Source organism: Phymastichus coffea, unplaced genomic scaffold, assembly GCF_024137745.1.
Source record: "Phymastichus coffea isolate CEN01 unplaced genomic scaffold, Cenicafe_Pcof_1.1 PCOF00001, whole genome shotgun sequence".
Taxonomy (NCBI): Eukaryota; Metazoa; Arthropoda; class Insecta; order Hymenoptera; family Eulophidae; genus Phymastichus; species Phymastichus coffea.
Window position 1 is genome coordinate 9,757,645 of NW_026706812.1, and position 25,096 is coordinate 9,782,740.

Below are 25,096 nucleotides of genomic sequence, written 5' to 3' on the forward strand. Positions count from 1 at the left end.
CATCGCGCGGTTCAGAAGCATTTGCGCCAGCTCCGGGGTACGGGCTATTATCACCACAGCCACATCATCGGCGTAGGCAACCAGCTCCACCCCCGGTGGCATCGGTAGTCTTAGTAGTGCGTCGTACAGTATGTTCCAGAAGTCGGGTCCAAGGATTGAACCTTGGGCGACTCCTGCTGTGATTCGTCTGGTCACTGTTCTGTCGGTCGTCTCGTATCGAATCCATCTGTCGTGTAGGTACTCCCTCATCACCCGCATCAGGTATTCGGGAACCCTGAAAGTTTGTAGGGCCTCCAGAATATCCCCCCACCGAGCGGAGTTGAAGGCATTCCTGACATCAAGAGTCGCGAGAAGTACTATTGGCCTCGCTCCGTAGCACACGAGCCTCGTCCGCCGAAAGGCGTCGGTCACTTGTCGAATCGCCCCTATAGTTGAGCAGCCCCGTCTGAATCCGTACTGGTTTCCTGCAAGTCCTCCGTTTGCAGTTACCGCGTTCGTCAGTCTTGGTTTCAATAACGCTTCGTAAAGTTTACCCGCTGTGTCTAGTAGACTCAGGGGCCTATAGGAAGACGGACTATTCGGCTCTCCTTTTCCTTTATGCAGGAGAACCAGTCTAGCAGTCTTCCATCATCTGGGAAAGATGCCCGCACGTAAGACCGCGTTATACTTATCCAGGAGGAGTCCTGGACGTACGCCCACGATCTGCTGGAGGATCTCTCCCGGTATACCGTCTGGTCCGGGTGCCTTACCAGGCTTGATCGTGGACACAGCCTTAATAAGCTCTGCCCCGACAAACTCTGGCACTGTCGTCTCTTGTTCGTTCGTCATTTCTTCCGTCTCTGGTTGGTTTGGGAAAAGTCCATCTACTATTGCTTTCATGGTGTCTTTGTCTTTTGGTTCAGAAGGGCCAAGGGCCCCCAGTTTCTTGGTCACAATCTTGTAGCCAAGTCCCCAGGGGTCCCGCTCCACTTCTTCACACAACTGTCTAGCGCATCGGTTTTTACTGTCCTTTATTTTAGTAGTCAGTCTCTTACGTGCCATCTTGTACGCTGTCGATAGTTCGTCCGCGTCTGGTCTGCTCTTTTTCCGTGCGCGGTTCATCCTCCAGCGGCAGGCAATGCATTCCCCACGGAGGAGGCCAATCTCGTCCGTCCACCAGTACATTGTTCGTTTGTGCGTTCGGCCCTTGCGTCGAGTCATCGTGGCGTCGCACAGTTCCGTTATCAGTTCCATTGTCTTGTCCGTTATCCATTCGGCACGCTCCCGCAGACCAAGCTCTGCCGGGACAGACTCGGCGGGTAACGGTGCCTCCCTTAGCAGTTTGTCAAACAGCTCTATATCTTGTCGTCGTAAGTTCCAATACGTTGAAGTCCTGTCTCTAGTTTGTCCGTTTCGTATGTTCGTCGATTGATCTGTCACCTCAAAGACGATGTGCTGATGATCGCTGACTGTATAGTCCTCGGTCACCTGCCATCCTCTTATCCGCGACGAGATCCTGTCTGACGTCATCGTCACATCGGGTATTGAGTATCCGAAGCCCGGTCGTCTATAGGTCGTTGTCGTCCCTTGGTTGACCACTACCAGATCAAGCCTTGCGGCCATTTCCAGAAGCAGCCTTCCTCGTTTGTCCGTCGTTGTCATACCCCACTCGACCGCTCTCGCGTTCATGTCTCCCGCGACGACAAAGTCACCCGGGAGACCTGTGAGGGCGTCTTCCAGCTTACCGACTTTTTCCTCGTACACTGCCATCGTGCAGTTTGGGGTCAAATATACGCTAACGTAGGTGACGGAATCTACCCTCACCCACGCGTAATCTTCCCCCCTGCCAGACGCTTGTATTCTCCTAGCCGGTTTACCTTTGACCCATATGGTCGACGTACCGAAGGTATTCGAGAACCAGCCGTCCTGTTCTCGTAAGTCCTACAGTTGCTCGCTCAGTATCAGTATGTCTACGTTTCGTTCCTTCGCTGTCTGTGATATAAGCAGCTGGGCTGCCTCGCACCTACGCAGGTTTCCTTGTAAGATTCTTGTCATTGTCGTGTCTGCTTCCGGCACTCCTCCAGCGCTGCCCGGTAGGCCGCGCACGCTCCCGTTCCCGGGACGTGCGCCCTCTCCGTTGCACGCGCCTCGGAACATAGGAAGCACGTCGGCTGTTTGGTGGGGCAGGCTCTCCCGACATGGCCGGTCCCCCCGCACCTCCAACAGCACTGTCCTCTGTCAGGTCCTGTGCAGTCCGTTCGTCTATGTCCGTATCCGAGGCACCGGTAGCACCTCGGGACCGTCAATCTTTCTCTCAGCCGACAGTTGACCCAGCCGATCTTGATTCTGCCCTTCTTGAGCAGTTTGTGGGCCGTGTCTCTGTCTGCTTCGAACACTGCCATACAAACGTCGTGTTTATTCGGTCCAAAAATGTGGATCTTAAAGTCCGCATCTTGTCCTGTTTCTCGTTTCAATGCGTTCTGTACATCATTCGTCTCTGTAACACAGTCGAGGTCTAGTATCTCTAGCGTCTGTCCGTGTGTCATGTCTCGTACATTACCCTCATTTCCAAGAGTAACCTGGAGTTTCTCCTGGAACTTCCGTCTTGCGTCTGCGTTACAGCGAAAGCGCATGAGGAGTCCTCCCTCCTTAGTCTTCCGATATCCCGAGATACTCACTTTAGAGCCCTCGGGATTAATCTCCGTCTTTAGTCGGCGCAGGGTATCCGCGTACGTTCGTCCGTCGTTTGGCCGTACCAGTATAACGTTGGTCCCCCCCTTCCGGCGGGAACCACCCGCACTGGGCCGGTTCTTGTCCAGTTCGGGCTGTTTGTTCCCGTGGATAGGCGTCGCCGCTGCGGATGTCGAAGCTAGTGGCCTCTCCCTCCGCGCGCCCAGCGCCACCACAGGGGTAGTCTGTTGCGTCTTCTGTTTGAGGGAAGTCGTTTCCGTCGTTTGGTCATTAGTCTTCTGTTTAGACTTCCTCTTTTTTCTGTTCGCGGAGTTCACCGTGGTCCAGCCTGACTCGTCCGCAACCCTTTGATAGGCCACGGCTTGCTCAGGGCTGGCCCCCGTGTCCTCCCTCTTTCTTTTCTGTCTTTCTGTCCTCCTATCGTTTACGGACTCCAGGAGGGGATTTAGGCGGTCGCATTCACTCCATGCAATCTCCACCGCCTCCTTTATTACAGCCATACTAGTCGTTATGTCCGTACTAATATTTCTCTGTATCTTAGTCCGTGCCTCCATCTTTTCGAGCGCGGCATCAATGCGCCTGAGCTGCGTGCGAAACAGCTGGAGGTTTTCTGTCATATGTCCGTTGTCATTGTCCACGTCTTTCATGTCGGCGTCAGTGTTGGAGGTCTGCTTTTCGGAGCCCTCGTTTTTCCGCGCAGGTGGCACTTGTATGCGCCGCAGCGGTAGCGTCACGTCTCGTGTATCACTAGTTCTTGTCGGTGTTCGTCCTGTCGTCGGTTCTTGGCCCTCAGCGGCAGAGACGTAGCTCACCCCGCTGCCACCGCTTGACCCACTGTCCGTCCTCTGTCGTCTCGGTATGTTCAGTAGTTTCTTGTCGTTTTTTCCTGTCTTTCCCCCCATTCCCGTGCACAAAGTGCGGCCCTCAAAATCCGTGCCGCTGCCCGTGGCCACCGGGGCTTTCACCCGATCGGAACCCGGGGTGGATTCCTCCTGAGAAGGAGTTACCACTTGAGGTACATCAATGTTTTCATTGTGCATATTCATATTGTTGGTTTTGTCCCGTTGTGCTGAAGGTCCCTCGTGGTCGCGACTCCACGAACCGCGCTGGGACAACGCACGGCCCCTGAGGTCCCCCCCCCCTGTATGTTTACCCTGTGTGTTCAGTGTTCCCCCCTGTGGTGTGTGCGTGTACGTGAGTGCCCATAGGCGAAACCGGGCTTCATTCACGGGGAGAGTCCGTTTAGAGAATTCCCCTTCTCTCGCTTTCGGGCGGCTTCGTTTATAGGAGTCCCCGACCATTCGCTTTTCGGTAAGACCCGTTTATAGGGTCACCGAGCATTCACTTCTCCGGTTTGCCAGAAGGCGTGTGTGTGTGAGTGTTTGCGTAGTGTGTGTATGTGTATGTGTATGAGTGATTAATGGTTGGACACATCGGCAGAATACCATTATCTTTTGCGTCATTTGTGAGCCATATCTTCCTCTTGGCCGTGTCCGTTATAGCGTTGCTGCTCAGAGCATTGACGCGACGGACAACGTTTCCACCGGGCACGTCGTGGACGTTGGAAGCTAGCATTTGCCCAGTGAGATGTTACCACTCACTGGACCAGCCCGGCAATTGGTTATTAGTGACTACAGGATTAATAGCATTCTACCTAAGAATAGTCGAGATATGTAATTGTTAGCGTTTTACATGATTGTGGTATAATATTTTCATTTGCATTGGTATACATGATTGATTCAAGAGAAATAATTGATAGAGATAATTAAATAGTAGATCATATACATATAAATTAAGGAAAGAGAAAAGTAAAGGCAGTCAGATTGAATGAAAAAACTTAGTTCTTTTCAGAAGTTCTAGTACACTGTAGCAGGATTTTTTTTTTGCAAAATAGTTCGAGTATTCAATTGGAAGGTTGCAACTTTTTCTTTCTTCAGCTAGATCCGCGCACTCCAATAGTAAATGTTTCACTGATAGCGACACCGCACATTTTTCACACTTATTTGGTTTGTCCTTAGTGATTAGATGGATATGGGTTAAGTTCGTATGTCCGATTTTGAGTCTTGTTAGAATGACTTGCTCTTTGCGTGTGACATCGAGAGTTGGCCTATTGTCGAAGAAATTTTGTACGAATTCATGAATTTTTAAGGCAGGGGCCTTCTTCCACAGCTCGTTCCAATACTCATTTATGGCAGACGACAGTTCTTTCTTTTTCTCTGTATGAGGGTAAGGTTTAATATTCACAGTGTCATTGGACATAGCTGCTGCTTCCTTTGCGGCTTGATCAACTATCTCGTTTTCTTTGATTCCACAATGTGAAGGTATCCATGCTATAACAATGCTGTCAATTTTATTCCTGTGCTTTAAATCTAAAAGTTTGTTATTGATTGATTTTATTGCAGTATTTTTTGAGTTAAATTCCTTCAATGCTGACAGTATACTTTTTGAATCGGAGAAGATGATAAATTTGTTCATATCCATTAGTGCAATTGAGTCGACAGCTTTACTCACAGCGTGAGCTTCAGCTGAAAAAACCGACCATGAGGCGTCTCTCTATCTCTATTCCTCTCAAAACTCGGTTTCGGAATAGATGGCACCTGCGTTCTCTCGCCGCTAAGGCCATGGCGCCTTTTTCTAGCCTCAAGGAGTTTTACTCCTTGAGGGCTATAGATCCCTCAGGGAGAGGCGGTCCTCCCTGTCTATGTGGATCACCCAAATCACGGAGACGGAAGGCTTATGGCCAACCCGAGGACCGGAGGCACTGTACCGAGAGAGAGGATGAGAGAGGAAGAGAGAGAGAAAGAGAAGAAAAGCGCCCCGCGCTATGGCCCAGAAGTGGGGCGGGGACCGCTGAAAATTCGTAGCGGGGAGAGGGAAGACGCGCGACACGGCACTCGTGGCGCGCTGCCAAGAAAATTGTATTGCGGTATCAACCGGCAAATGGGCAAGTCGCTCGTCCCTTCGGCTTCCGTTAGAACTTAAGATAATTCACTGTTTAGTTCGCAGATTTGTATTGCGACATTATAAATTTGTTTATGTCTTATTCGTTCAAATAAATAATTGAAACACCTTTTTTCACTCGGAAAATAATTCTGCTCAACCCCACCCACAACTATAACACGCACGTAATTCTTCCAAGGAAACTTTATTTTGGCGAAACTAAGTGCGAAAAACAAATCGGCGGTAAACTCGCATGAGCAGCTGAAGCGTAACTGCTTATTCAAAAGATCGCGCGCCCCCTCTCTCTCTCTTAATTATTAGAACTAACGCGTGAGAAGCAGAATCGCGAACGGATCGATTAATTAAATCGACTACCGTTGCAACGTATAATAACAGAAACAATAAGAAAAATACTATAGCACTTTTTCAATTCAAAATGTTACATTTGTTTTTACAGAGTAATATTGAAATTCTAATTTGTCATTATCATAATTATAAAATGTAATGTTTTGATAGTAATTGAAACTTTAAAAGTAGTTTTAAGCTATAATATAACAATAAAACTTCTACTTTAATATATTTCAGACTACAAAAAATATATTCGAGTGGAAAATAACATTATTAATGGGAATATTAATATTAGGAATAAAAAGTAATTTTATACATATATATATAATTTATATTCCTAAATATAAAAGTACATTTTTCATCTATGTATGTATGTGTGTGTGTGTGTATATATTTATATATATATATATAATATATTATCAATAAAACATGTAAAATATGCAAAAATCGTACAAAAATCAACATAAAATCATTTTTCTTAAATATTTAGAACGAAGGATAACTTTCGATTTACCTATGAACGTTTTTCAAGTTATAATGATTTAAAAATTAATATTCAATCGAAAAATTCTCAGTGACAGAAATTTTAGGTTGGCCCCTTTTCTCGGGATCCGTGGGTAGTTTACATGACATTTTCGAAAAAAAATGGAGAATTTCAGATAGCGCTTTATACTATCTCATTTTTTATTAAAAAAAGAATGCTTGGAATGGAATAAAATCGAAGAAACGACGTTGACTGTTATAAAATTGGATTAATTTTATACATTTGAAATATGTATAATTAATTTATATTTTGAGACTTTTGTTAAAAATATTTCTTTGTTTTATTGCAAATGAAAATTTGAATTAATTATTATTAGAATTTACGTATGACTACTGTTGAATGTTGGAATTATAAATACAGTAATAATAACCTTTGTAATAGGCGCAAAATACTAACAGAACGTCCTCCTTGTTATTATTCAAACAGATGCATTGTCGTACGACAAATGATATCGAAACATTAATAACACTACAAAGGAAATGGCCTCATGGAATTGTTTTCTTGAAAGAATATAACCCTCCAGAGATATCCATTCAATATTAATGGATAGGAGTAACTCACTAGATAAGACAGCAAGCAAAATTTAAACAAAGATCAAAGAGTATTATAGTAAGGTTGGATTAAGTGTGCTGTTTCTTGCAACATCCCCAATAACACAAAAACGTTTTCTGGAAAATTTTTAAACGTTGACGACTTTTGGTGAAAAAAACGTTATTAAAACGTTTTTAAAACGTAATATATGTCCACGAGTAATACGTTTTGAATAAGTTTTACATACGTTTTAAAAACGTTTTTTATAAAAATGTATACAATAGACCAATACGTATCACAATACGTTTTGAAAACGTTTTAAACGGGTGTCCCAACGTATTATAGAAAAATGTATATAATAGGTCAGTATCACAATACGTTTTGAAAAAGTTTAAAAACGTTTTTAAAACATTGTCAAAACGTATTCCGATACCAGCCTATTGTATACATTTTTACAAAAAATGTTTTTAAAACGTTTGTAAAACGTTTTTAAAACGTATTCTGATACCAGCCTATTATAGAAAATTTTCGATAAAACGTTATGACACCTATTTTAAAACGTTTTGAAAATGTTTAAAAACGTTTTTAAATCGTTTTCAAAATGTATTGTGATATCGGCCTATTGTATAAATGTTTATGAAAAACATTTTTAAAACGTTTTTTAAACGTTTTTCAAACGTATTAGTTGGACATAATCGCGGACATATATTACGTTTTAAAAACGTTTTAAAAACGTTTTTTTCATTAAAAGTCATCAACGTTTAAAAGTTTACCACAAAACGTTTATTAGACGTTTTTAAAACGTTTTGTGCTAATCGGGATAAGACGTTCTTTGAATTGGTTAGTATTTAGATTTACCATTGACCTTTTCTGTTATTAACGCTTATAAAGTGTTAAAATTTAATTAAAATACAGTTCAAATGTACATAAGCAATGCAATAAATATTTAACTAACAATTCAATAAAAATCGATGTAAAATGAGTGAATATCTCTCAAAAACAAGTTCTCCTTAGAAATTGCACAATTTTTCGCCGCCCTTGTTTGAGGCTTCATCAGGTAATAAATTTATTGTATATATCAAATATCAATTTCACAAATATGGCGAAAAACAATGTTCACTTACAATACAACGTTTTCTTCAAAATCGCATAATCTTATCAGTGAAATCACAGTCACCTAATTACAAATTAAAAAAAAAATTTTTTTGTGTAAAATATTCTATTGAATAATTAATAATCACAATGAGCATTCATCAAAGTTGTGCTCAATTGAGAACGATTAACCTGTTTGAAATAGATTTTTTATCAAATTATGTACAATGAGAAGTACTAATAATTATATATTATAACGGGGTAAAACCGTTTAATTATTTTATTCGCGCAATTATACTAAAAGGACGCGCGTAATTATTTATGCTCAATACATAAATCGGAGAGCATGTGGAAACGTGCGTCAGTCAACCAGTAAGTCCTCTAATCTGGAAAAAGTAAGTGGAAGCTATATGAAAAGAGCGAGTCAAAAATACTTGTTAATAACACGGACGGAGCCTTTTATTATCATTCAAATACTACACAAAGTCGGCCCGCGCGTTTGTTTACATTGACGCTCGCTCATCGACAACACGCTTTGCCGGGACGCTCGCTGCTCTTTGTTATTAGAGTCGCCGCATGCACGCTTCGAATGTCGGAAATTAATAATTAATCATGCAACCGCGATCGCGAAATTAAGCTGGCCAGCTTACCTTATTATTGCATTATTGCCTTAAGGAAGCACAGACAAACCGCACAGCGCGGAACAGTTTTTAATTGTTTGTCGCCGGTCGCGAACACGCGCGCACGGATATGGTTTCGCCCTCGATGGCGAAACCTCACACACACTCTCGTCCTGGCCTCGAACTAGTAGCTGGATGGCACCTGGGCGGCTACGATCACGGATGACTGGCTATTGCTGCTCTAGCGTGTTGATATTGACGGCTCGTAGATTGGCGATAGAGATAGCGAAAGCGGGCGGACTCAACGATAGTCGAAGCTTCACTAGTTCGGTTTCAATCGCGCGCGTTCCGTCTGCTCGCGTGCCGAGTTCCTTCGTTACGAATTTCGTCCCCCCAGCAGGTGCTGCCCTCACAGGCAACAATTAAGTTATATTATCAGCGCTAATTTGACGTTTACCGTCACAATATTTAATTAATAATTTATATTTTACAAATACAATTTTTATGATATCGAGTTAAAGTTTTTAGTTTTCTTAGGATCTTAAAATATATTAAACAAATAAATTTCATAGTTATAAATTATTAAACTTAATTAATTGTAGAATTTTTCGTGATTTATTGTAATATTCGTTTACGTTCAAGGATTATTTATTTTTTAATCAACAGTTAATTGCTTAACCTTTCAGTCACGTAATTAGCATGATTATTTGATCGTCATAGTAATATACTATCTTAAGGTATTTGGGGTCGCTGTTGGAACAAACATAATCGAGGAATACATAACTTATACACTACTTATATTAACAATTAATATTATAATTAAATTCGCCGCAAAATACAGTTATCAATAATTATCTAATAATTAAATATAATAAAAATAGAGCGATGCTTGTTATCTCGCACACCACGTTATATAAATTCGTAGATTAATTTCTTATAGTAAAAGTTCGCTAAATAACAGTGAATTCATTAAAATTAACGTATTTTTTTATTTTTTTCTATTTTCTGCTTAAACTAAGCTCCGGAGCGAAAACTCAATAAGAGATTTTGAGAGGCTAAAATTATTTTTGATATATAGTTGAAGTCAAAATATTCAAGTTCAAAAAATATTATTTTATAATTTCTAATGCCTAATTTTCTAGTTGGAAAGGGAAAAATTCATTAGTTATGATGTGATGTAACGCGCGGCAAGATCCGGCAGCGGTAGGCAAAGTGACCGCTGCTGACTCTCGCATGCGTTATTAATAATTTTGGCTCTTGCGAAGCGTTGACAAAGTACAGGTCACATTTTACACGTACAGTTCGTATTGATTTCATGTTTCCCTGAGCCAAGGCCAAATGACGTCACACCACGCACTTACTCAGTACACTTACCAAGTACACGCACGAACACAAACAATTAGGAAGCCCACTCCCGAAATCTAAGCACAACGAGATGAGGGGCAAGACTTGCTAGCAAAGGCGGAGAAGAGAAGAATTGGGCAGAGAGTTCTAGGCTGCGGTCAATGTCGGACGTTTTATACCCGCGTTATTGTACTGCGCCGAGATAACGCTTTCTCCGGCATTCAAATCTTTGTTTCATAATAATCCATTAATTGGCTAAAGTGTGCCTCATTAATTTGCTTTGATTGTTATCTATTGTTTGTCGATACATTGCGCATATGATTACCTACCGTAAACGATCTTGCCACGATTTAATCTGCGAGCGCAACATTGTAAGTGAGTTATCAGGGTTCTATAAGCAACAAAGGTATCAGCCATATTTATAATTATTGAATTGCTTGAATAACCATGGCGTGTGACTCAATTCCGGCTCATATACAGTGCCGCTCACGCACTTTTACCCCCCCACGGGCAAAATCAGTCTAACTTCAAAGTTTTATATCTCTGGTAGAAATTAACGTACAGAGACGCGCGTGGGTGCGTTTGAAAGGTCTTTCGGAGAGCTTTCAAATGATATGACTAACGGTTGCCATCGATTGTTTTTTTAAATTTTGCAACAATTATGCAAAATTGAAAATTCTGAAATTTTTTTATTATTTTTGACAATTAGCCAATTTTGGAAAAAAAATCGTACGAAAATTTGAAGTACACCATTTTTTAGCTATTACCAAGCCCTATCTGAATCACTCATCAAAAATTTATTTTCGTCAAATATGACGCGCGCACGGGCATTTTTTCCTGGAAGTGACAGTTTTTTTCAACATTTTTTATCTCCGTCAAATTGTAACAATCGAAAAAAATTTATAGGAAAAAAAATGTTTGTTGTTTCACGTAGAATACTACAATAATTTTTTTTTTGGTTTTTCGAAAAATTTTTTTTTTCGGTTTAAATTATTTTTCAAGGTCGAAAAAAAAAAGATTTTTTTTTTTATGTAATTTACGATACTTGTTATGTAGTATTATTGAATGGGTGGAAAAAAATTTTTTTTTGTGGTTTCTTATCTTTTTAGCGTACCGACTGTGAGAAAAAAAAATTGAAAAAAACCGAAAAAAAAAATTTTTCGAAAAACCAAAAAAAAAATTATTGCAGTATTCTACGTGAAAAAACAAACATTTTTTCTCCTATAAATTTTTTTCGATTGTTACAATTTGACGGAGATAAAAAATGTTGAAAAAAACTGTCATTTCCAGGAAAAAATGCCCGTGCGCGCGTCATATTTGACGAAAATAAATTTTTGATGAGTGATTCAGATAGGGCTTGGTAATAGCTAAAAAATGGTGTACTTCAAATTTTCGTACGATTTTTTTTCCAAAATTGGCTAATTGTCAAAAATAATAAAAAAATTTCAGAATTTTCAATTTTGCATAATTGTTGCAAAATTTAAAAAAACAATCGATGGCAACCGTGAGTCATATCATTTGAAAGCTCTCCGAAAGACCTTTCAAACGCACCCACGCGCGTCTCTGTACGCTAATTTCTACCAGAGATATGAAACTTTGAAGTTAGACTGATTTTGCCCGTGGGGGGGTAAAAGGGCGTGAGCGGCACTGTAGGTGATTTGATTATCAGAGAATCAATTATTTAATTTGCGTTTGTAAGTGACCTCGCGTCGATTCCTTATTTTGTTTTGCTCCGTGCCTGGCTTGACTCTTGCGAAGTCAAGCCGATTAGAGCCAACGCGTAGATTTACATATCTTTGAATTACTTGTTAGATTACTCATCGAACTACTACTTAATCAAAGTTTAATTATCATTTTGTCACTTGTTAATAATCGATACTGCATACTTGCCTATTTGTGTTCAACAATTAAATTACTATTCGATTTATAATAAATTAAGTATCAATGATCCACCTTTCATGCTTTTACATTCGCATCAGACTATTTCGCAACCCTATGTTCCTCATCCCTCTTATTTGGCTAATTAACAGGAACCTGCTCCCACTAGGAGAATTCGAATCTAGTCGGTGATTAAGGAGCGGCACTGCTCCATTGCATATACTCAGTGCCTGGCGCCCAAGCGCTAACACGCATCTACTTAACGAATCTGCGACATATTCATCCGCAACGTTATAGTGAATAGAATGCAAACGCGATCCAATGGCCCTCTTCTCTCATCAGCACCTCAGCGCTCACGTGTTCGGAGATTGCATGCACTTCATATGTAAGTGCGAAGGTACGACAGGCAGAAGAGCGTAATGAAAGAAATGCACGCTTGTATAAATTTAGACTATAGATTCTATTGCCATTTGGAGACTATCAAGAAAAATTTCCCTGCGATACTCGGCTCGGTTCCCACAGCTCATGGGAAACGGTTTCAACTCTGCCGTTGGTCTTAATATTAGAAAAATTATTCTTTTGAAATTAAAAAATTTTTGATCATATATGGCCCGCCGTCACACCTCACATTTAAACGATTACTAGAGGAGTGCAACGAGGAAGAGCAATCAAACTTTTAATTCTGATTATAACGATCTTATCGTATCATGCTGTAATCAAGGTTTTATCATTATATTTTATATTTAAAAATCTCAAAGGTCTTGGTCTAACATGGGAGAAACCCAAACGATGGTTTAACTGCTTGAGATTGTGATGCTGGAATAGGATTATTCTGGTTGTGTTGTGCTATTTTCTTTTCTTTTGTATGTAGAGTTGGATATAATTCCTGTCCAGGAGCGGTGGCAATATTTGCTGGTGATTCTACATCCCTTTTTGCATCTGTAGGTTTTGGTGCTAAATGTATCAGAAATATAGTTAAACTATTCCATATGGCCCCGATCAGATGAAAAGACCATCCATAAATGCTATGTAGAGTTATTCCATTGATGAGGACTTCTATTAATTTTTTAATGGTTTGAACAATTAGTATAATTGCAAGTATACCGGCACTGAAAGTACCAAAGGTCATGAATTCCATCCACATTTTGTTCCAGGTATTGACTACTAACTGTTCCATTACATTCTCGTTCATTAACTTTCCAATTATTCCGTTACTGTCTTTTATGGTGTGTCCACGAATTTCTCGGGTTACATCATTTATTACTGCAGGTTGTTCCAAAGGGAACAGGATTCTGTTCATTAAATCTTGTAGATTCTTTTCTGTATATATTCCGCTGGTGGCTAGTGAAGGAATATTCTGGTATTTCCAGGTTAATCCAGAAAAAGGCTTAAGAGTGGTGGAAGTTTTTGCTTCTACTGCTCTTGGCAAAAACTTATACCAGTCGTCATTGAAATAAAAGAATGTGGGTAGTAGAGCATTACAATCAACCACTGTCCCATAAGCTTTCGGAAATATGAGTTTTAGGAGATAAGAATTTGGTATGGTTGTTATGGATTACTTTCAGCTCAGCGTAACATTCGTCTCCTTGCGATACTTTCACATCAACGGGTATACACTTAACGATGTGTACTACCTCTCCTGCTGTTACAGCCATATATCTGGGTCCTTTCATGAAATTATAGGAAAACTGATCGGGAGATTGACTAGCAATTGCAAGTGCCAATTTTTTGTTTGGATTTTATAAAATGTGAACCTAAAAATATATACATGAGTTTTTACGGACACTTATTACGAATCAGATTTTGAAAATTGAAAATAGCAAATCCAATATGGCCGTCGAAAAATGTTACGATTGGTAAATCTGCACCAATTGTAACGTCGGATAATTAATAGTGCCATTTTATTTTATTTAAAAAAATTTTTTTGTATTACAACATTAATGCATTAAACTGCACAATTTCGAGAAACGAAAATACGTTGAATGGTTTCTCTTCTCAAGATTTTTTCAAATTCCAAGAGAAGATAAGCTGACCGAATAGCTTGCGATTAGAAAATAGGCATAAAAAATTTTACGACTTTGTTATGTGCGTCCATATGCTTAGGATGTCCTTGTTCTAACAGCATGGGCTGCCGACGCCCAAACCCTATACGGAATGCAGGAAAAAAAGAGAAAACTCCTCTTATGTGTTCCACACCGAGTTTTCATTTTTCCGTTTAGCTAAGTTATCAAAAGTTAGAAAATTATTTTATTCTATTGAGTAGTTTGTGCAGTTAGATAAATTAAGTCGTACGATTTACCTTTTAAGCTACGTTTCATTTAAGTTCCATTTTATATTTAAAGATGTAATTAAATAACATTTGAGAATTAAATATAACTCTCAGATTGTTATATATATATATATATATATATATTTAGTGATTTATAATAGATAATAATTAAGTAATATGTATGTTAAGTCCTTGCACGGTAAAATAGTACTTTTATACGCGATTTGGCATGAGTAACTCCATCTGTCTTAAGGAAACTGTACGTTTCCCTATTGCGGGAAAATTTCCACCAATCAGTTTTGAAGTTTTCATGCCCAAATCCTTCAGAGCCCCTCGGGGCCTTATTTTGAAAGAGAGCGCATCCCGAAGGAATGTGCTAAGTAAGGCGCGAACTATTCGCCACTGCTACGCCACCCACAGTCAGGACTGCCACGCTCTCCAGACCTTCTCTCTCTCAGTGGCAAGGACTAGTTTAGAGTCAAACATAATTTGATTCTTTTAAGTTGTGAACGTGCAAGGCTCAATTTTCAAAGTTTTAATTGTAACTTCAAATTGTGAGGAAGGATTTCGATCTTCAATAAAAGTAAGTTCAAGTTAAATTTATAGAACACATAACTTCCTTTTAGTAACCTGGCTTCAAATCAAATTTTCCCAATTCCATATCGCTCGGTCCTCTTGTTGCATTACAAGTTGGATAGAATTGATACTTAGGTTAACACTCAGAACTTGGATCAATAGGATCTTTATAGGTTTGAGTGAAATCTATAATTGATAATTCTCTGTGCCTTCTGAAAAGACTGGCGCTAGAAGAATCGATTTAGATTCAGGGATTAGAAAAGCACCCGCGCCGTGCGCATCAAATTTTTCTGTATTTTAGCCAACACCAATCTTTCCTTACCCGGGTAAAGTGAGAAATCACAGCCCGAAAAGAATTAGAAATTCCCGCCTCACGAAAAGTGAGACGTAACAACACTTTTGCTAGTGATATTTTGCATCATATGTTTCGCTCGTGTTTATTACGTAGTCACTCATGTTTGCTATCTGTCGCTTATTTGCAATCTAGTCGCTCTTCCAAATGACGTCATGCTTCGCATATTTATATATTCGCGAACTGATACTTGACCACTGCCAGGGTAAAATTCGTATGAATAGCACATGCAGTAAGTACAAAATAAAAAAAATGGCTTCGATACGAGGAAAATTGACGCAGTTATGTACATTCAAATAAGGGCAAAATCTTGATTAAATTTATGTTGCGATAATTGTGTTGCGTAGTGTATTATGATCCATATTGAAAAAAGGAATTATTTATTTTTTATATCAATTAAAAAAATATTATAAACCTGTAATCAAAAATAAATAATAACATATAAAGCTACTAATGTCTATTCATTTTTAATAACTTACTTAACGGGGATAGTGTTAGCGTCCTCGCTTTAGCCATCGCCGTCAGAAAGAAATATATTTAAAATTCTGTGAAAGTAGGAAGCAATAATGCAATTGATGGAAAAAGATCTCGACGTGGGTCGATTGACATCCGACCCAGCAGTACCGCTATGCTGTGCGTGAAGCGGTCCAGCTCTTAGACCCGCGGAGAGTGTCGTGCAGTTATGCCTCGCTGTTAAAAACGCGAAAGTGAAAAGAGCGAAATACGCGATCGTAACATGGTAGAGGGAAAAATCACGAGCCAGGAAAAATAAATAATTCAGCAGCGTTATGGTAAGAGTAGCGATATAATAAAACAATATAATTACACAAAGAAAAAGGTTATATAGCGTAAGCGTGTGTGTATATGTATGAGAGAGAGAGAGAGAGAGAGAGAGAGAGAGAGAGAACTAGCTATAAGCCAGTAGAGAGTGAGAGAGAGAAAGAGAGTAATTGCCGGTACTTACAAATATGTCGCCGTGTCTTACTAAATCGCTAAGCGCTGGTCATGGAAAATTGTGATATGAGTGTATTGCGGAAGTACTGCATTGACGTACGTACCACCCATTCGCCAGTTGTACAAATCGTACTCGCAAAACAAATCGGCACGAGCAATAACACAGAAAGCGACGATCACAACTGTCTCTCGCATGCACAACGAAGTCGCTAGAATAATAATATCGATGATATCGCTTACAGGACGTAGAAACACGTGCATGCGGTAGCGTAGTTGAAAATGTTCTGAGTACTCTCCGTGTGAGGCCTATGGGAACTGCGGCAATTAGTTAAGATTTTGGTCCTCACGCTTGTCGCGACCTGTCTTTATCTTTCTTTTTCCTCTTCATAACAACTTACGGTGTTTTGCTGCCTCTCCTTTCACACCGTTACTCGTTCAAAATTTTATACAAAGCATAAGATAGTTTGAATATCATTAATAATTAAATAAAATATATTGAAGTGCTGGAAGAGACAGGCATAACGATAGGGTCAATCACTCCCATTATGAAACTTAATATTATTTTAAATTTATTTTATTTGATTACCATATTCATCACATTATAAATTTGAATCAATTAGTACATTTATTATCCATTTATTCATTTCATTATTCATTTTATATTTATGACTATCTAATTTTCTGCATAATTATTGTATTTCAAAAACGATAAGAATAGAAGTTTTAATAATCGTCAGAATAAACAGCTTTTATTTGAAAATTTTTTGATAAAAAAATATTTTCACAATGAATTGTCAGAAGCCACCAAACATTTTGTGTCCAATAACTTCAAGTTGAAAATCTAGAGAACTTGAACAGCTAGGATTTTATTTTATACATATTTTGTACTGTAGCTCAATACAATTGATTCTCCCGTCGCCGATTTTGCATTCATTTTAGTTAAACCTATTTGCTTAAAAATTCTGGCTTTCATGCTTCATAGTTCTTTCACGCTTACTTACCTGAATACGTAACCGCGGCACTTCATTCAAATCTCGAACCGTTGGAAAAAGTACGAAAACATGAATTCTGTGCTCCTTCCAACTTTCGTAAACAGGCAATATCTTTTTACATTTATACGCGCGCTGCGAGATCGAATTCGTTCTTACGATACAAAAACGTTTTATGCAAACGCAGCTGATTTAATCCGATTAGAAAACTTTTTAACGCTTTCTCATGGAGTAAGCCGAATTGCTCGCAAAGAAAAGAAGGAACTGATTAATTAGTTTTCAAAAATTAATATTGTACCGTAGGAGAAAGATGAAATAATAAAAAGAAAGTTTAGCTTTTCGTAGGTATATTTCGGTTAAAATGTAGCAGCGCGATATTTGGTTCAATATTTTATTTATTTACAAATATTTGCAACGTTTAAGTCACTCTAAGGAAAGTCTTAGCATAGATAACCATCTAGTTTTCTATTATTAATCTCTTAATAATATTTACTCACTGTTACGTGACGCTTCATTGTATTATTTTTTTATTTTGTCAAATAATATTTCGGACCCGAGACTTCCATTCGGACATAGTATAATCAGCAGTATTCGTGTGCGCGACTCGGTGGGAACGTGCGGCAGAGGCTGATTCACGCTGCGCCAGCATGCTGCGACGGCATGCTTCGGTCAGCGTGCTTAGCTAGGTAAGACGATCCGAGACGAGAAGCGTAAACGTTTAAAGTATATGTGCGAGAGAGAGACGAAAAGCGAGGGACAAAAGATATATAACGAACCGGCGTAAACAACGAAACCAATCCTTAGTCAGTCAGGAATCAGCGCTCGACTAAGAGCTCCCTGCAAGAGTTTGAGAATATTATAATAAAATTATATCGAAGTGCCGAGTATCGTTATTTCTAACGACCTTTTATTTGCTATTGGAATACTATTGGAATACTATTGGAATACTATTGGAATACTATTGGAATACTATTGGAATATCATTGGAATATTATTGGAATATTATTGGATAAAGAAAATATATTGGACCAGCTTATTGAATTAATTCGAAACCAGTAATTACCTATAAAACGAACCTAACAATATCTCGGACCTAGACGACAGAGTGAGTACTTTTGAGCTCTATCCTCGATAAGGTGAAATCTCTTCCTTATCGTAATTTTATTATCTCTCTCTCTTCGCTCTAATATTACTAAGCATAATCAAGGTTCCCCTTTCGGTGAATCCACGTGATTGTGTACCGGGACCAAGTGTGTAAACACCGCTGACCGCCTAAACTAAAATATTTATTTTAATAAATCGCGAACCACATAGTAGCGCGATATTATTATTAGAAGTATTATTCGACGTATTAAAATATATATATATATATATATAAACTTATCTAACATACCGGCGTAAGTTCATTTAAGTCAATCGGCGAAGCCCCCCCCCCCCTCCCTTTTTCCCGCCTGATTACTGCCGCCTGGCTCTCGCAAGGACGAACTTCGGATATTATCGGTGAAGACGCGATCCATTCGGTGACTCGGTCGGGGTACCGTACTGAAGGGCTAGTCCACCCGAGTTAGGACCACTCGGAGCTAAAAACGGTCTAACACGCGCCAGTTTTGAAGAGACATCAAAACTGGCACGTAACAAATGGTAGCAGAGCGTGGCTAGTGCCTTCGATTAAATGCCGTAAAATCATTGTGTCTACTTTTAATTCTATTGATTTCTTTTATATATATATATATATTTATATATATATATATAAATTAACACATTGGCTCTGGAATTTCTTTTGGAGCGGCACGCGGAGTTGGAACCCGAAGCGTTTCTTCCGGCGTATAATTGAGGTTTAGCGAGGAAGAAATTTTCGCTCTTTCTCACGCGTTTGATTTAGCTGAAACCAACGGGAAATTTGAACGCGCTCGAATTTCTTTTGCTGACTGAGTTTATTTTTTTTTTTTTCTTTTCTCTCTTTCTTTTCTTCTGCATTCTTCCTGTTCGAGTCAATTCCTCGTGTTTTCTAATTAGCTTGCAAATATTAACGAAATTGAGCTAGAGGTTTTGCGGTCACCTGCCTTTTGGTCAATTTTAATTGAAACAATTACTTTCGCTAAGTACTTTTGTTTTAATACTTTTATGAAGGTGAAGTTTTTTTTTCTATCTATTTTTCTTTTTGCTGATAAGTGGGTTGTAATGATTAATTTCACCCTTCTCTTATTTCTTTTAAATAATAAGGATTAGCGAAAAATTTAGATGGGATCAGTAACACGCCAACAGTCTTAACTAATGGGGAGCGACCGATAGAAATTTATTTGCAAGTTTAGACCGTTTTATTGTCTTACGCCTTACTAGGAAATTTATATTATTCTCTCCTGTTAGGGAGGTCAGACCCAAAATAACGATTCAAATTTGAGTTTACTTTTTACCTGGTGTAGATCCTATTTGAGTATTATTATCATTATTAATCGAATTTTGCTTTTCCTTAGCTATAATAATGATTACTATTTACTCTTATATTATATAATCATTTTGGTCGCAATTTAGTGACCGCGTGTTATATTATTTTTTTTTAGAGTTTCTTTCCCCTCTATTTCTCTTTCTTCCCATTCGCGTATTTTTGTCTCTTACCATCTGACCCCAAGAAACGACAGAAAATGGCGACTGAACAAGCGACCTTAAATCTTCTAACTAGTATGTCAGCAAGTTTCACTTTGCAAAGTATTGTGCAAGGAATCACGGAATTTGACGGAAAAAATGTTCCTCTAAAAGACTTTATTCAGGACATCCGTAATGGAAGGGCACTTATAGATGATAAACAAGAAGCAAATTTTATTCGCTTGATTATAGCGAAATTAAAGGGACCAGCGAGAGATTGCATTTACGGTAAAACCGTAAATACAACCGAGGGACTAGTTAAAATACTTAAGGAGCGATTTGCCCCGTGTAAGGACTTCTCTTATTATGATTCAAATATTCATAATTTGCGAATGAAAAATGGGGACACGGTCGGAGATTTTCACGACCGTATCAATATTCTATTAAACTGCGCACAGAGCGCCCTGAAAGAAGAACTTGGAACTGATTATAGTGATGTCATGATGACCCCGATAAAGAATTCCACACTTAAAACCTTCATTGACGGGCTGCCGAAAGAAATCGGGGACTTAGTCGATATTAAGCAGCCGAAGTCTCTTGAGGAGGCTTACAAGGAAGCCCTTCGCATAGAGACTAGAAATAAGAACAAGCCAAAACATGAGGACCTTAGTATGAGTAAGTGGCTGTCGATTAACCGTGGATTTAATGTTGGGTATATTCAGGACCAGCAAGTTGAAGCTGAGGAACCATACTACAAAGAATGGGAAGAGTTACCTGCGGAAGTGCAACAATTTATTATCCAACGACAGAACGGACGATTTTATCAGAATAATCAACGACAACAATACCAAAATCAGAACCAGGAAAGCCAGGCTCGACAACAGGAAAATCAGTCCCAGGGGCAGAGGCAGTTTATGTTTAGAAATTGGAGGGGACGCCAGCGGAATAAAAATTTTCAAGATAACGGCAGTCACCCAGGACGATTGTACAATCCTGATACGGACATGTTTCAAAACCCTACGGGACGAAGATACGGGGCAATTGCCTACGATCAACAACAGAGATTCAATGAGTTGAGACCGAACCCACCGTATCAACACTTTGGAGGAAATCCCGGTAATTTAAACTCCGATGGGGCTCGCCCTGGAGTGACTGCGGCGGGCCCATCTCAGACATCCCCGGCTCAGAATTATCGGCAGCAACAGGCGAAAACTCTGATAACGGAAGTTCGACAGACGCCGGAAGCGGAGAAGTCGGGAGTACCGCCAGCGAAAGTGATGACGATACTGAAAAATTCGGAGACGTTGCTTCCGAGTCAGTCGTCGCAGTTGCCGCAGATCGGGGACCTGGCGCAAGAGATAATAAAATCCATGCGCCTACAAGAGTAAGATTTCGAATACCCGAGACCGATAAACGGTGGACTGTATTTATGGTCGATAATGGATCGGCTGTAAATCTTATAAAATTTAATGCCTTACATTGGACTACGAGGTTCGACCCAAGAGAGTCGACTACACTGAGCGGGATAACTGCACACACTGTTCCGACTCTAGGCACTGTATTGCTAACGATAAATGGCAAGCCTGCTAAATTCCATATAGTGTGGAATAATTTCCCCATTGAAGAAGATGGCACGTTAGGAAGGGACTATTTAATAGACACGAGTGCAGTTATATCGTATTATAATGGAACCCTAATGGTAAACAGTGATTTAATGAATCCGATACCATTCCTACCTACTAATGTGCCTATGGAACACTTACAAGACAATCTTATCAAAACTATGCGCATAGTACCGAAAGACGATGAAATATCAGAACTTGAAACTGATTCGGACCTGGATTATGCGATAGAGCAGCTTGCAAATGAAAGGATTAGTAACTCTAAGCCCGGACGAGTGAAGAACGTGGTCAATCACGGTACGGTCAAATACACTATAGGACCAAGATCTCGTCAAATTATTCAAATCAACTTGATCGAAACCGAGTTGACAGAAGGCTACCTGCCTAGGATTGACGTGAAGGACGAAAAGGTATTTCTTGGAGAGGGAGTAGTCGCAAATGCAAATAATACCTGTAAAATCATGGCAATTAATACACATGATGACGAGGAAGTTACCATTGAAGTGGACCCGAGAGAAATTTTGCCGTTCGAACAGTTTAAATCGCAGTTCTCCAGCTCTGGCGGCGAAGATGTTTCGGAATCTAAAGTAGCCAGGCAGGTCAATGATCAATATAAGAAGAGGGGAGAGAACCTCTTACAATTAATCAGGACCGGACATCTTAGTCCAAGCGAGCTCCAAAGCGTTAAGCGACTACTAAAAAGGTATCCACACGTATTCCTATTACCCGGAGAACCATTGCCCTGCACGGACTTAATAGAACACGAAATCCATCTTGAAAATAGAATTCCCGTAAATACCAAACAGTATAGGCACCCTCCTGTTCATAGACAATTTATTTCTCAAACGTTAAGAAAACGATTGGAAGACGGAATAATAGAGGAATCGAATTCACCATATAACTCGCCACTTTGGATAGTACCTAAAAGCCCGGCGAGTGATGGAACCCCGAGGTGGAGAATGGTCATCGATTTCCGAGAATTAAATAAAAAAACTGTCGGTGACGCTTACCCTTTACCGAATATAGGGGATATATTAGATCAACTGGGGGGATCCCTTTATTTTTCAACATTTGACCTTGCGAACGGATTTCAACAAATACCCTTAAGAAAAGAAGACAGGCCCAAGACAGCATTTTCATCGTTTGATGGGCACTTCCAATATAAAAGGATGCCGGAAGGATTAATGAACGCGCCGACAACATTCCAGAGAATGATGAATATATTGCTGCGCGAGCTGCTAAATGTAGAGATGCTAGTGTACCTAGACGACGTAATAGTTTATGCTAAGAACCTTCATGAACATGAAGTGAAGGTTGGCAAACTTTTTGAGAGACTATCGGATGCGGGACTAGTCCTACAGCCCGACAAGGTGAATTTCCTTTGTAGGGAAGTAAAATTCCTTGGGCATATTGTAAGTGGTCGAGGAGTCGAGCCAGACCCTAAACTAGTCGAAGCTGTAATGAAGTTCCCAAGACCAAAAGGAGTGAGAAGTGTTAGATCTTTTCTAGGACTATCCGGATACTATAGGCGATTTATTCAAGATTATTCAAAAATTGCCAAACCCCTCAGTGATCTTACTAAAAAGGGACAAGAATATGATTGGGGACCTGCACAGGAAGAAGCCTTTGAAAAGCTCAAGAAACTCCTATGTGTAGCTCCGATCCTAACATTTCCGGACTTCAATAAACCATTTAAGCTAACTACAGATGCCTCAGATTACGCGATTGGAGCGGTACTTTCACAAGAAGAAGATGGAGTCGATAGGCCTGTAGCTTATTTGTCGAGACTGCTAAGTAAACCCGAAAGAAATTATACGACCACTGAGAAAGAGTGTATCTCAGTTTTATACGCGATGAATCAGTTCCGGCCATACCTCCTATGCAACAAATTCACGCTAGTCTGTGACCATGAACCTTTGAACTATATGCATACGCGCAAGGACCCTGGACAACGCCTTATGAGATGGATGTTCAAGCTTACGGATTACCAATACACCTTCAAGTATAAGGCGGGAAAATTGAATTGTAATGCCGACGCACTGTCAAGGAACCCGGTAAATTTACAAGAATACTTGGATGAAAAGGAACAAAAAGAGAAAGAACTGAATGAAAACATACCGAAAATTCAAGTAATGATGCTGAAAAACAAAGCGACTAAAAGGAAAATCACTAAAGAACAGACCGAAGAAGATCCAGAACAACTGGTAGAGATACGAAGAAGAGCGCATACCGCGTCCAATGAGGCTAGACCGAAAGGCAGACCAGTAGGGGCCAAAACGAATAAAGGAAGACCACAGTTGGACCATAGCACCGTAGCGGAAAGAACGAGAAGTAAAAAGCTTGTACCCACGACCTCAAAGTCTACTGGAATACACAAGAAAACCTGGGCGTCAGTTGATAAAGAAAAGATGCGATCGAAAAGAGTCCAAGAGCCAAAGAATTGCGAAGCAGAACTTCCTACAGACGACTCAAGTACAGAAGCCATCGAGGAGACCCTACAGAGAAAACAACTGGCCGACCAAAACTATGAGTCCGTGGCAAATACTTCCGAAATAGAAGTAGTTGTAAACAAAAATGCAATTGAGGACGAGAAACGAAAGTCGGCTCATCCTAAATTACATTGGCGCGTGCAAGAAATTTTAAATCGATTGGACCGAGAGAGTCAAAGCTCGATTATGTCGGACTCTGAGGCGGATATGAGCAAACTACTGCCCAGTTCCTCGAGACGTTCTGTGGTATCCTCGACTGGTGTAGAGGATAGGGACGCGAAGAAACTCATGACAGTACGGACAACCGGCCTCCCGTAGAGGACCCGCGATATAGCGGACTAAGAAGAGGTAAAGAAACGGAAATAGAAGCGAGTGAGGATCAAGAATCCCAAATGAAGAGCCCGAAGACAAATAAGGCTAGCGGTACGACGACTGAGGGAGTTTTATCTGAAACAAACGAAGAGTCAATTGAAATACCGATCACTGGACCCCAAACTAGCGCGAGTTTTGAGGAAACTGAGGATGAAACCTCCGAAGAAAACGCAAAGAGCGCAGGTCAAGGGAACCACGACGGTTCAGAGAGGGGGCCAAGGACCAGTCTAACACCAGACGAAGTCTGGACATCGGCAGAGAAATTCGAAGCCAGTCTACGTCGACATAGAAGCTTGGACAACGTATCGTACTTTTGGGACGATTTGGGTCTAGCCCAAGATAACAAAACCATAGAGATGCCTTCACATTTTTCAGACGGTGATGAACCGTTTCCGGAAATACAGGAAACACTATGGGAACTCGACCCATACGATGACGAAAATGAGACTGATGAAGAAATGGCTGGACGAATAAGAAAATTGGTGGATAAATCTCAAAAGGTCGTTGCCTCACAAATTGAACAAAGTAGTGATAGCGATGAAGAGTATCCGAACAAAATCAACGAAGAGAACCGTGACGAGGTGGCGGAAATACCGCGTCATAGAGAAATTTCAGTGACTCCAAGCATAAAGGTAGGAGCGCCGACTGCCAAAAGTACACCCATGGTTCAGGGGCGACGTCCTGTAGTGAAATTTAAGGGACTAAACGCTATCACTGAGGAACCGGCTACGAAAGATGAAACGCCGGTAGAATTACACTTTTCGCAAGCACCCGTAGAGGATGAATTGTTCCTCATGATACCCCCACCCTTGGGACCATTAAATCAATATAAAAGACCCGAAAATCATCAAAATCCGAGTTCTAGTAGCGAGGGAACTAGCGGTGACCAAACGTTGGGACCTGCGAATTATATCCTTCAAAAT

General features: G+C 40.2%; 1 protein-coding gene across 1 annotated transcript; it reads left to right on the top strand.

Annotated features, from left to right (window-relative positions):
• Window positions 1-19,749: 19,749 nt before the first annotated feature.
• On the top strand, window positions 19,750-24,119 carry LOC131663872 (uncharacterized). The gene is made up of 5 exons (XM_058934643.1): window positions 19,750-20,557; window positions 20,651-21,004; window positions 21,292-22,015; window positions 22,481-23,045; window positions 23,493-24,119. Exons 1-5 carry the CDS (start codon window positions 19,750-19,752, stop codon window positions 24,117-24,119), a joined length of 3,078 nt encoding a protein of 1,025 aa, XP_058790626.1.
• The last annotated feature ends 977 nt before the right edge of the window (window positions 24,120-25,096 follow it).

Excerpts from the sequence above, each read along its gene's own strand:
- LOC131663872 (XM_058934643.1), top strand. The coding sequence starts at position 19,750 with ATGGCGACTGAACAAGCGACCTTAAATCTTCTAACTAGTATGTCAGCA. Across the intron at positions 20,558-20,650 it reads CCAAAATCAGAACCAGGAAA|ATAACGGCAGTCACCCAGGA; the intron begins GCCAGGCTCGAC and ends AAAATTTTCAAG. Across the intron at positions 22,016-22,480 it reads GTTAAGCGACTACTAAAAAG|GATGCCGGAAGGATTAATGA; the intron begins GTATCCACACGT and ends CCAATATAAAAG.